General features: G+C 43.8%; 1 protein-coding gene and 1 long non-coding RNA gene across 6 annotated transcripts in view; one reads left to right on the plus strand and one right to left on the minus strand.

Moving 5' to 3' along the window:
• MTMR14 (myotubularin related protein 14) overlaps positions 1-13,541 on the plus strand; it is a 103,142-nt gene that overhangs the window by 56,882 nt on the left and 32,719 nt on the right. For all 5 annotated transcript variants that reach the window (XR_014491675.1, XM_083355995.1, XM_083355994.1 and 2 more), the window contains exon 17: positions 4,041-4,217. Coding sequence is in view for 4 of the 5 variants with exons in the window: in XM_083355995.1 (XP_083212121.1) it covers positions 4,041-4,217 (177 nt within the window). In the remaining variant the exon portion in view is untranslated. The remainder of the gene's footprint in view (positions 1-4,040; positions 4,218-13,541) is intronic.
• The window catches only part of LOC310636369, a 431,277-nt gene that overhangs the window by 22,096 nt on the left and 395,640 nt on the right, over positions 1-13,541 (minus strand). The window lies entirely within an intron of this gene.

Below are 13,541 nucleotides of genomic sequence, written 5' to 3' on the forward strand. Positions count from 1 at the left end.
AAAGGATGTGTCTGTGGGGGAGAAATCTAAATCGGTTCCTGGCGTGGGGTGGGGGGGGGCATTCTGAAAAGGCTGCCCTTGCTATAAGTTTGTCATGTACCTTATAGAAGCTCTATGCCAGGGGTCTTCAAACTTGGCCCTTTTATGACTTGTGGACTTCAACTCCCAGAATTCCACAGCCAGCAAAGCTGGCTGAGGAATTCTGGGAGTTGAAGTCCACAAGTCATAAAAGGGCCAAGTTTGAAGACCCCTGCTCTATGCACACAGAAGGAAGAGCTGATGATGAAAACCTGAACCAACAGGAGGGCAGGCAAACCTGTCAAAGCTGAACGTTGTTGTTGTTCTGGGGTGGGCTGCAGGACCGGGCAAAAGAATAGCCACTCCATAACCGGAAGAACAAATTATTTTACCAAAAGTACAGTATATAAGGGAGATAAACTTGTCTGAAGTGGCTGCCTTATTTACATTATTTTAAGCCTTTGAATCTTCGGTTCAAAGCCCCTGGTTCAGATACACAGCTCAATCGGGAACCCTTGTTTTCGATAGCCTTTCAACTATTGTGTAGATTACTTCAGAGACTTACGGTATGTCTGCAACTCTCTTCCGGTGGCATGCCTTATTTTTCCTTGTTTGTTTCGCCCTATTTCTCTCGTAGGCAGAGTGTCCAGCCAAGGAAGGATTTGCAGGTGAGGAGAAGCTGAAATAAGAAGTCCGTTTTCTAAGAATAGCAGAGAAACAAGTTTAAAATGAGACACAGGTTAGGGATTATCATGAGATAGGCTTAAGGTTTGAAATTTATAAAAACATCCTCGTTTGTCAGCCTAAAGGGCATTTTTGAATAGATATTTTGCATGTTTCTCCTTTAAAGTAAGATTGCTGGAATCAAATTCTTAAAAGGAAAGCAGAACAGGTTTTTTTTTTTTTGAGGGTGGCAACTATCCCACCGAGATAAAAGGTCAGAGCCCTCCATTCAAAATGAAGCTGTCACTTCACCATGATTTAAACACATGCGCTGTCCGTCTTGCATTGCGAGTTGTCATGAATTGGGGTCGGGGGGGGGGGAATGACTTAAAAGTGGGCTCAAGTGATGTTTGCTTGAGTAAGGCGACACAAACTCCCATGTAACACCTCTACTCCGCGAGCTGCATTGGCTTCCAGTTGCCCTTCGGGTGATATTCAAGGTGCTCGTGATGACCTATAAAGCCCTAAATGGCGAGGGTCCGGGATATTTGAGGGAGCACCTGCTGCCAGCATCAAGTTCCCTTCGTCCAGTGCGCTCCCACAGGGAGGGTCTCCTCAGGGTGCCACCGGTTAAAGACTGCCGGCGGGTAACACCCAGGGGTAGGGCCTTCTCAGTGGGTGCGTGCGTCTGCCCTGTGGAACCAGCTGCCTGCGGAGCTTAGGACTGCCCCCAACCTCCGTTCATTCCGCCGGGACCTGAAGACCTGGCTCATCGAGCTCTCTGGCCCAGGCTGAGAATATTTTTAATTTTAATTTTAACTGGGTTTTAATTTTCTCAGGGTTCTATTTAATCTCTTTTAATTTGTTTTAACGTTTGTGTTGACTTTTTTAAATGCCCTGTAAACCGCCCTGAGTCCTTCGGGAAAGGGCGGTATATAAATCTAAATAAATAAATAAATAAACTGTTGGGAAGAAAATGAGACCCATTTTTAAAAGATATTCCTGGTCTTTCTCCCTCGGTATCCTTTCTAACCAGAGCTGGGAGGACTGCACAAATCGGAGGGGGCCCTGTTCACTTTGGAACAGCCTCTTTCCTTTTAATTGCACCTCATCTCTGGCGGCTTTGCTTGCTTGCTTGCTTGAGTGCCGGTAGCTGAGCTATTAAGCACTTCATCAAATCTCAGCCTTCCTTGTACCTGCCAGAGGCAGAAGGAAGACAGTGGTAGGGGGATTTCTGAAAGCTTGGGGCTGCTGTCGTGTGTGTGAGAGAAAGAATGGCTGAGGATTTTCCAAGGAAATCCTGGGGATTGAGGAAAGAGTCCTTATTAACGCACACGGCCAGTGGTAGTAAATAAGCCAGACCTCTGATAATTGCTTAGCAAGCATCTGGGAATTCAGAAACGGCTGGATAGGGAAGTGGGGGAGGAAGAAAGGCAGAGAAATACGGACCTTTAAAGGGAGGTTCTGTCAGGTTCAGGTCCCTTCACCATCAAAAGCCGATCTGTGCAGTTGAAAAGCCACCGCATGTCTTTGATGGCAAGTCTGGTTGAATTGTTTTTTTTTTAATTAAAGAGTTTTACAGATACATTTTAAACACAAAAAACATAAAAACCCATCCACCCAATTCCCCCTCCCTCTCCCTCCCCCCCTCCGACTTCCCAGAGCAAATACAGGGTATTAGCCCTAACAATCTTAAACTATAATATGCAAACTAACTATAATAACACTTTAAGTCCTATCGCACTTTAACTCTCCTTAAAAATAACTAAATAATAACAAATCTTCTAAATCTAATACTCATTCAAATGCTAAATGAAACTTTTTGGTCCCATATTTATTCCGAATATAATCAACCCATCTTCTCCATTCCAAGATATATCTTTGTTGCGAATGGTCTTTCAAATATGCTGAGATTTTCGCCATTTCTGCCAGGTTTGAAACTTTTAAAGTCCATTCTTCTATAGTAGGCAAATCCTCCTCCTTCCAATATTGCGCAACCAAAAGTCTTGCTGCCGTTATTAAATTCAACATCAATTTAGTTTCTATAGCAGTAGAAAAGCCACAGCATATCTTTGATTGCAAGTCTGGTTAAATTGTGTGTGGCTTTGCTGGTTCCGAAAGAGAGAGTGATCCCTGAAGTTGTTTTACTAATTAGAGCCTCTGGAAGGAAGTTGTCCTTGTGGAATGGATACAGCTCATTTCCAGGCTGGTCTAAGCCATACAAAGACTGTTCTCTTTTACCTATCATATTGATGAACATCTGAATAGCTAAAAACATGTATTTATTTCTTAAAATTGTTCACATCCTCTTATCCCTTTCCAAAATTGGAGATTTTTGAAGGATCTTCCATCAGTTTGAGTAATAGAGTGGGAAGAGAGACAGAAGGAAGCTTCTGGATATGGCACTGAGGAACTTAAATCACGAAGGCGACAGATTACAGAAAAGGCCATGTAGTGGGTATGGAGATGTCTCCTGTGGATATTCAAGAAACTCAACTCTACCAAGTGCTGAGTTAGCAACTCAACTTGCATGACTTGCTAGACCAGGGGTCTTCAAACTTGGCCCTTTTATGACTTGTGGACCTGCGTGCCTGGCCGAGGAATTCTGGGAGTTGAAGTCCACAAGTCATAAAGGCCAAGTTTGAAGACCCCTGTACTAGACTTTGCTAGGAAATATGAACTATGAATTCCAATAGTAATGGGAAGAAGCTGGTTATCTTGGGAGTCTTGTCAAGTGTGCAAGTGTTTGAAAACTTGTGCAGGTCTCTAAACTGTTGGTGGAGCAACGATAATATGGTAACTGACAAAGTCTGCTGTTGTAAAAGTTGCCCCATTTGTGAGGTAACTTAGAGAAATACTTATCTTAGGCTTGCCTTTCCCTTTTGTAATATGGAGACTGTCCTATGTGAAACCTCTGAATATCAAACAAAAGGATGGTAGGAATACTGTGTCACATAGTTACATCTTTATTTTGGAGTCCTTCTGGCTATGAATAATGTTGAAGTTCCTAATTGTGATTTGTGTGTTAAGATCCTCCTCTCAGTTATTCTGTTGCTGCCAGATCTTTAATTATTAGATTGACTACTTGTTTTTTTTCTATGCCGTTGGTTTAAAACAGGTTAGTAACTTTAACCTTATTGCTTCCAGTCTATTACTAAATTTCAGGAAAAAGTCCCTTAACACTGATTGGAAACAATTCTGAAGTCCGGGGGAATAACACCTTAACTTTATACGTTTTTTCCAAAACGCATATAAGGCATGCCTAGGAACTCCACTGGTGTAAAGGCAGAGTCAGACCCATCTGAGTAAAGTTCTCCAAGCGGACCAGACATCGAATAAACCATGTTGTTCCTTTGCAGGAGGAAAAACTGTGCCTCGTCCCCTCAGGCTGTCCTGTGGAATCGGACGCAGCAACCTGATGACCGGCTGCCCATCCAGGGCACTCTTGACGCGAGGTCCTCCAGCTCCTCTTCTTCCAATCATTCAGAGAACTTCTCCAGACTAGGCAGCAGTCCGCTCGAAGTCCCTAAGACCAGGTGAGATGCAGTAATTCCTGTCGGTTACTGGGAAGGGGAGGATGGGACCTGGGAGTAGCTAGGAAGCACAGGTTTGAGCAGGGCTCCTGCTGGGAACAGAGGAAATCCCTCTTGGAAAGAAAAAAAATGTGTTTGGAAGAAATCTGGTCAGGCAGATGATGCATGCAAATGGTTTGCAGAGGATCTTCTGGAAGCATTTCAAGTAACTTTCTAGAAAAAAACGGCATGAGCTGTTTTTTTTTTTTTTGCCTCCTGCAGTAGAAAAGTATAATTACAGAAGCAATTTACTGCTTTTCGGCTACACCTGGCTTCTGCCACTTGAGAGGCTTGTTCTTGCTGCCATAAATAGAGGCTTGGCTGACACAGGGAAAGTGGAGATAAGGCTCTAAATTTAATGGTTGGCATCTAGAGTGGGGGGGTGGTTTGGAGAATTGTCACCATATCAGAGGAACAAGGAGCTGTAACGAACTGAATCTGAGACAGCTAGAAGATTCGGCTTGGTTCTTTTCTGGTTCTGATGATTTCGTGTCTGCAATTTATAGGCTTGCGCCCACGGCTTTCTGGTTGGAAAAAAAAATGTAGTCATCGAAACAGTGCTGAAACTTTTAGGATGCAAAGTTCCCTATCCAGATTTCAAGGGACACGGAGATATGTATATGGAGCATTACTTGTAAACATAGACATCTAAAGGAGGCTGTAGAAAGGCAGTTTGTGCATGTGTGTGTGTGTGTGTGTGTGTGTGTGTGTGTGTGTGTGCAAGGTCCTTCTTAGACCCCCTAAAAAGGATGCACTTAGCATATTTACATAGCTAGGAGGGGATTCATACAAGTGAAAACTACTCACCAGAATTGCAATTTAGAGTCTGATGGGAAGGGAAAGAATGCCCCACCCATTTAGGCAGATGCAGTGCAGCAGCACAAGCCTACTTTGACTATAATACAGGTAAAATTGCAAAATCCGATGACAATTTTGTCTTTTCGGCCAGGTAAGTCTTCTGCTGCTATTTCTTGTTGGTCAGAGTCTTAAAACCTATCAGAGATGTATTTAAAACACTGGAGCAGAGTTCAGTTTTGTCAAGGGAGAAGCCAAAATTACACAGTATTTGTAATAGACCTAGAAGATCATAGGAAAAATGACAGTGGGGCAAGCCAAAATGAAAACATGCTCAGGTTGTTTTCATTTGAAAAGAAAGATTTTGGGGGAAATCGTAAGCAGGATTTTCTTCTTGGAACTAGCTCCCCATTTTAGGGAACTATTGAACTACAGAAATGTGTCCTATACTTTTTTTTCTTTTTTTGCGCACAAATTCAGATATGCATTTGGCTGGTTTGGATTCAAAATGTTGTGTCCTGTTTTATGTGGCAGAGTTTGGTATTCAGGTTTTTATTTCAGCTTGAATTGTTTGTTGCCTAGAAGCCTGTTCAGATTAGATGTAATAAATACTTAAATAAACACTGAATGCTCTCAAATCTTTCTTCTCCTTTCCAAGAGGAAGAACTAAATATGGATGCTTGTATTCCACTAGTAACTGCTGAATAGGATGGAGGAAAAATTCTGCTTCAGAGCCAAGCATGTTTGTAAAGCAGGGGTCTTCAAACTTGGCCCTTTTGTGACTTGTGGACTTCAACTCCCAGAATTCCTCAGCCAGCATGCCTGGGTGAGGAATTCTGGGAGTTGAAGTCCACCAGTCACAAAAGGGCCAAGTTTGAAGACCCCTGTTGTAAAGTATAAATCAATATTTCTCCACCTTGGCCACTTGAAGATGTGTGGACATCAACTCCCAGAATTCTGGGAGGCTGGGAAATTTGGGGAATTGAAGTCAGCTATGAGAAAGGAGGAAAAAAAAACCTGGCTGGCTTTGATCCTATTTCTTCTGTTACATGGGCAAAGGGGAAGACTAGGCATGGCTGTCTGCTTCTGAAGGCTGGAGTGATGTTTAATTGAAGCCAAAGAAACGCATCGCTATTTAAGCTGGCAGGCGTATGCATCCTTGCACTCCGGTTGCCCTGAAGCCGTGAATGAGTGAAATCAAATGGCATCACTCAGTACTGCCCTGGTGGGGGTTGTCTGGTTTCCTACAGAAACTGCAGCAAAGGCTGGAAGGACTTGAGGACTGGGAAGACTGGGTCGTTCCTATTTGGGTATTCTGTTCAACTGCAGTGAAAGAAATGTTTTTTAAAAATAAATAAATGCAGGCAGTCCTTTAACTTAACCGTCATAATTGAGCCTGCCGGTTACAGTTGTAAGTTTGGACAGTCATAAATTTAATTAATTTAATTTAATAATTTAATTTGTATACCGCCCTTCTCCCGAAGGACTCAGGGCGGTGAACAGGGCAATACATAATAAAAAACAGGATACAAAAATTAAAAAGTGATTAAACAACTATGCCCGTAATAATTAATACATATTAAAAGTTAAAACTAATTTATAAAAAACCCAACCCCATCCCATCAGACCAGGCCAGCTTGTTCAAAAAAGAAGGTTTTGAGATCGCGCCAAAAGGAGCGAAGGTCCGATGCCATCCGGAGCTCAACCGGCAAGCGGTTCCATAGGTCTGACGCGCCCACAGAGAACGCTCTCCCCCTGGGGGCCACCAATTGGCATTCTTTGATTGGAGGCACCCTGAGGAGACCCTCTCTGTGGGAGTGCACTGGACGGAGGGAAGTTGACGCCGGCTGCAGGTGTTGCCGTAGGTAATCCGGACCCATGCCATATAGGGCTTTGTAAGTCATCACTAACACCTTGAACCTCAACCTAAAGTAGGTCACTCGTGCGACCCATCCGATTTTACAAGCTTTTGGTGGCGTTTGTTAAGCGGAACCCATTGTAAATGCTGTTTTTGGCAAAAACATTATAACTCACAGCCATGGGACCCTGCAAAGCAGCCATAAATGTGGACTGGTGGCCAAGTATTTGAAATGCAATCCTGTGATTGCTGGGGGGGGGTGGGCTGTCGTAACTTCTGTTCGTAAGTACCTTTGGGGGAGGGGATGGATGCCATAACCTCAAATGGTCCTTAAGTGACCACTCGTAAGTCAAGGATTACCTGTAACAATCTGTCCGCTACCCTACCTAATCAACAAGGCCCGTGGTAGAAAAATAAAACAAGCGGTAATAGCTTATGTATCCACAAATATACGGCTAATTAATCTGTGTCTTAGCGGCATGAAGAACTTTTCTGCTTTGTGGCCGCTGTGCATGGTATTTAACTCCCCTGCACCTGGAGGCACTTTGTGGATTTATTTTATTTTCTTTTTTAAAGGAAGATCTAAAGTGATCTTGCACCTCATGGCCAATCTGGATGTTTGTTTGTTTTTATGTTGCGTGTTGTTCCCAAGGCTGCACATGCCGCTTTGACTCGAAAGCCAGCTTAATTTTTTAAAATTTTGGGGACTTGAATTAATTAATTGTTTTAACTGATTTTAATTTTTGTATGTTATGCTTTTAATTTTCCCTGTAAACCTCCCTGAGTCCTACGGGAATAGGGCGGTATATAAATTTAATAAAATAAATAAATAAATAAATAAATTCTATACTAGTAATATTCTTCAAAGAGCAAAGATGATGCTCAGCACGGGCTTTGCACTCAGCAGGATTAATGATGAGCAAATTGTTCAAGCTGCAACTGGAAGCATCTCCCCCCCCCCAATAAATAAATAAATAAAAATAAACGCACAGGCAGTTTTGTAATAATTTCGAGAATGCAGGTAGTCCTTGACTTATGACCACAGTTGAGTCCAACATTTCTATTGCTAACCGAGACAGTTAAGTGAGTTTTGCTTTTTGCTCCATTTTCCTGAATGCCATGTAACAGAGTGAGCGCCTGTTACTCGTCCCAGCTTCTGCCAACCTAGCAGTTCGAAAGCACGTAAAAATGCAAGTAGAAAAATAGGGACCACTACGGTGGGAAGGTAACAGCGTTCCGTGTGCCTTTGGCATCTAGTCATGCCGGCCACATGACCACGGAGACGTCCTCGGACAAGCGCCGGCTCTTCGGCTTTGAAACGGAGATGAGCACTGTCCCCTAGAGTTGGAAACGACTAGCATGCATGTGTGGGGGAACCTTTACCTTTACCTTTTTAAAGACACCCTATTTATTAGGTTTGGTAGACTTCTTGAGATGAGGGGATTTTGCTGGCTACATAATGCAGCCCCTTTGCTTGTGGCAAAACAATTATATATATTTAATTAAGGAGGTATATAATTAAAAGAAGGGATGCGGTGGCTCAGTGGGTTAGGACGCTGAGCTTGTTGATCAGAAGATCGGCAGTTTGGCTGGTCGAATCCCGAGTGCCGTGTAACAGAGTGAGTGCCTGTTACTCGTCCCAGCTTCTGCCAACCTAGCAGTTCGAAAGCACGTAAAAATGCAAGTAGAAAAATAGGGACCACTACCTTGGGAAGGTAACAGCATTCCGTGCGCCTGGCGTCCAGTCATGCTGGCCACATGACCACGGAGACGTCCTCGGACAAGCGCTGGCTCTTCGGCTTTGAAACGGAGATGAGCACCGGCCCCTAGAGTTGGAAACGACTAGCATGCATGGGCAGGGGAATCTTTATCTTTATATATATATTGCATTTATACCTTGCTTGAGGATTTCCTCTGCTTTCGTCTCAACTTCAACCTACGAGTTAGGCTGGACTGAGGGATAGTGAATGACTTATTATAGCACCCAGTTAAGATCCACAAATCAGTGTGCATTTGACTCTGGGTCTTTCTGGACTTAGTTCAACATCGTAATCAACCTACCGCTAGGCTAGCTAAAAGTTTAGAGCAGGAGTCTCAAACTCAATTTCATTGAGGGCCGCATCAGCATTGCGGTTGCCCTCAGGGGGTCAGGTGGGCATGGCCTGCTGGGTAGGCGTGGCTAGAGCGAGTATGGCCTACTGGGTGGGCATGGCCAGCTCTGCATCGTTCACATCAAGGGTGCCTATGGGGGCCTGGGCAGGAGTGGGACAGATCTGAGGGTCTCTGGCGGAAGGAGGGTCTCTGGGCCAGGGCCAAGGCAGTGGGGGCCGCTCCCTCACTGTTTCCAGGATGGTTTTGCAGGCCACATGAAACCATTTCGCGGGCCGCATCCGGCCCCCAAGCCTTGTGTTTGACATGTCTGGTTTAGAGTATTTGAATATTGCCATCACCTTGGGAAATCTAATAGATCTCTGAGATAAGCTAATGGCTATTGCTGTAGATGAGACAAAGCACCTTCTTGCGCATGGTTTGGGCTGCAAGACTCTTGCATCTGAGCTATTGTGAGCTTGCAATTATGCCCTGAGCCAGGTAATACATGCTTTTAACATGTCAGCAAAGCAATTTGCTTGAAATTTTCTACTGACTGCCCCAAGTGGTGTTTGATTGCAGGTTGTATTTTTAGGGTCTGTACAAAGATCTGTCTGCCATTCGGTCACTGCTGATCGAGTAATTATTAGGTCTCTGCTGTTTCTAGTTAAATATTTGCACATAGGGAGCTCTTAGCACGTCTCTGGATTACCATATTGCTGCTTACATCAGGCAGATGTGGACAACTGTCAGTGTTAGGCACCAGGCACTGATGCAGAATTTGATAATTAATAATAAACTAAAAACCAAATTGTGACAGGCAGTCAAAGCTCCCAAGACAAGCTGAATCTTACTGCAGGGAGATGAACAAAGGCACAGAGCGGGGGGTGGGGGGGGGAAAGGAAAATTTCTTTTTCAAATAAGTTCATACAGTTTATTTCAGTTTTTCTGGTCTGATAAATAAGCTAGCACCACCCGTGGTACAAATACTGAAATTCTGGGTTTATTTTTCTCCATAGTGTCAGAAATGTATTGAGGAGTCGCTTGTGTAGATCTGTAGGATATAAACATTTTTTTTTTCTGGAAGGCTGAGCGTCCTGGGAAATTATATTTTTGTTCCCAAAGTGCACTTTTCCCCATTTGGGCAGACGCTCAGTATACTTAATATGGGCCCCCAAAATGAGACTGTTGGATATATTGGCTGGCTAGGGAATTCTGGGAGTTGAAGTCCATACATCTTAAGGTTGCCACATTTGAAAAACACTGATTTGGGCCATGCGAGTCTAACTTCCTACTTGTTTCAGGAATCCAAACTGAAATAGTCATCTAGCTAGAGTCATCAGATAGTCCTCTAGCACTTGAGCATGTTCAGAGAAGAGAATTCTATCATTTCTCTGGCTAATTAGTTCAGTTGTTGAACCACTTTTAATGTTAGGATGGTATTTCTGACATTCGTTTGGAATTTGCCTTTCCTTATCTTAATTTCCCCCCCAGATCTTACATTTTTAGCTCTTTAATCATAACCACTGCCCTTCTTTCAAATTATATTCGTTTCTCTGAATTTTTCATAAAGGGTGCTGCCTAGACTTAGTTTCTGAGGTTTGAGCTAATGAATGCAGAACAAGGTATAATGATATCTTCTCATAGATTGGAAACTGCAGTTCCATTAATATCATCTCAGGCTACCAATAAAGGAGAGTATTTATATCTCAGTGTTGAAATGAGGGGCCCTTGGTGCTTTCTGAGCTTGGTTGTTTTTTATGCAGACATTTCATTACTCAAACTAGATAACCTCGTCAATGCTAGTAAGGAGTGGGGTTTGCCCTTGATTTATATTCTAGTCGTGACTTGCCTTGACTGACAGAGCAAGACACTAGAATATTGTTGTGATTCAGTGTCAGCCTGTGCTCCCAGCAGCTGAGTCCGATGAATCTGAGGAGGAGGAGGAGGAGGGGTTTGGAGAGCCTTTGGTGTCAGAGGGAGGCTCTGATGCACTGCAGGACTCTCAGCCTGGCCCCACCAGTCATGTTCCTCATGAGGCTCAGCTGTGTGAGTACGAGGTGTCGGACTCTGAGGATTCACAGCTGAATCTGTTCAGAGATGCTAGAAGCAGAAGGCAATCCAGCAGAGCAGAGCAGAGAAAATCAATGAGGCAACTCAGTGAGAGGAGGAGAAGGCAGTGAGAAGCCACGCCTTGGGACTGATAATAAAAGGGGAAGGTGTGGGCGGGGCTGGTTGCTGAAGGCAACCATTTGGAGACATTCTAAGGGAATCCCGGTCTGTTCTTGCTACTTCTGTTTAACTCTTTGTTTGTTGACTCTTGTTTGATATTTTGATTCATTTATTGAAGGAATTATTCCGTTGCTTTTTTGTTTGAACTGTAAATAAATTTGGGTTGGGTTTTTCCAGCCTATTGACTGTAAAAAGGAAAAAGGGGTTGTCCCTGACACACAAACAGGGCCGGTCGTAGGCTGGAACAGAGCAAATATAAACTGACAGCAAACTCCACTCCTTCCTGCACTGATGATGTTACCTAGTTTGAGTAATGAAACGTCTGCATAAAAAACAACCAAGCGCTTTGGGGGGGGGTCTCTCATGATCTAAGGCTGCATTTAGTTTTGTTTGGGGACATGTGCTGTATTTCTGTTTGTTTGCTTCTTTAGATTTCTTTGCCTCCCATCTTGCCTTGAGGCGCCTGTGTACGTACGGTACTATATTTCTTTCTGCATTTATATTTCAAAATTGGACTTCCTAAGGTGGCTGTAGTCTGCCGCATTGTATCAATGTCCAACTTTTATTTCCAAGGAACTCAGTGCAGCGATGATTCCTTCCTCTTATTATATTATATGCCCTGACACCCGTTCAAAAATCATGTAGGAAACAACCAAGCTCAGACAGCACCAAGGACTACATGATCGAGTGTGTGTGTGTGTGTGTGTGTGTGTGTGTGTGTGTGTGTGTGTGTGTGTGTTAAGAAGGAAGGATTTGTCTGACCTCCTCCACAACTGCCACGGTCTCTGATACTTCTAAAATCTTTGGTTTTAAGATTTAATATCTGAAATGGGATATGAAATGAAAGGAGCCTGCAATAGAACTAACTCTCTGTGTCTTTTTCTCCTGATGACGTTATCCATTCATCACCAGTCGTGTCCAACTCTTGGCGATTCTGTGGGCCATTTCTCTCCACATCTTCTAATTTTGCACTACTTGTGTCCTCTTTAAGAAACCCCCAGCTTGATGCCCTTTGCGTAACTAAAGCTTTTGCCAATAAGGCGGCTTAGAAAAATCGCATGCAGAAGACTACAATTCAAACCCAGGCTCTGGAGCTGGATGGAGCCGATCAAATGAGTGATAGAAAAGATTTCCCCTAGGACCTGGATTTTACTGCGAAGGAGCCTCTCCTAGTTTGCAGTAAAATCAGGCTGCTCTCTCCCTCCTAGCGCTGATGATATGACCTAGTTGGGTAGCGAAACGTCTGCGGGGAAACAACCAAGCTCAACACCAAGCATCCCGCAGTCCAGCCCTGAGATACCAACAGTTGTATGTCTTTACCCGCAGAGATTGCTCCCGATGCTGAACCTCCTATCCAGCCTACATCCTTGCCCAAGTCTTGAACTCCCCTTCCGACTCCTCTCCCAAGTTTAGCATTTGTTCAAGTTTCTCTTTTCCTTGCTAGCTAACTTGGCTTGTCTAATCAGGCTGTGGGAGGAACGATAAGCAATTCTCAGAACATCCGAGTATTTCTCCTTGGCAGAGAAAGTTGGTGCAATGGAAAGATACGACCTAATTAAATGAAGGCCTTTTTCTCCAGGACGACAGCTTAAACCTGATCCGCTTGAAAAACCCAGAGGACCGTAATGGTTTTACTTGCTAGAGAGAAGGGCAGCCCTATCACACAGCCTGTCTTGTGCCCTCATTAGCCGGCTTTCCTTTCAGAGAGAGGGGCGGGCTGGCTGACTTCGCTGTGCGATGTGCAGAGTTTCTGCTTTCCCTTCCTTTTGAGTAAGCTTAATGATCACAGGAGAAGGCTGTCCTGTCATGAACTGCTAGCTGGTTCAGAAGCAGGAAGCAGAGAATAAATGATACATTTTCTCAGTGGGAGGAAATAAGAAACGTCCCCCCCGGGATTCTGGGTTGAGACCAGCGTTCACAAATTATCTTGACTGATTGGAAAGCTGTGACCTGGCCAGATTTGTGAATAAGACTGCTGAATAGAGAAAATGGTTGTGGAGAACTTTGGAAAGGACTCTCTAATCTGGGTGAAGATGGGCCAAGTGGAGATCGCGACTTAAATTAAATACAGTGAAAAGACTGTCGGATGGATCCTTGGGTGGTGGGGGAAGAGGTAGTTGTTCTTCCCCAGCGTAGTAATGCCATTACGTAAAAGATTTTAATGCTGCAAATAACGTCAATTGAATGTGGTCTTTATTTTTTTTTTAAAAAAAAGTTATTTTGGGCAAAAGGGACAGGTTCCACTATCTGGCTGGATATCTGGGAAAGCGTCAGCTGTTTCCGAAGCCCACTGAACAAGGGCCTGTTAAATTGAG

This window comes from Vipera ursinii (assembly GCF_947247035.1).
Source record: "Vipera ursinii genome assembly, chromosome: 2".
NCBI classification, from domain to species: domain Eukaryota; kingdom Metazoa; phylum Chordata; class Lepidosauria; order Squamata; family Viperidae; genus Vipera; species Vipera ursinii.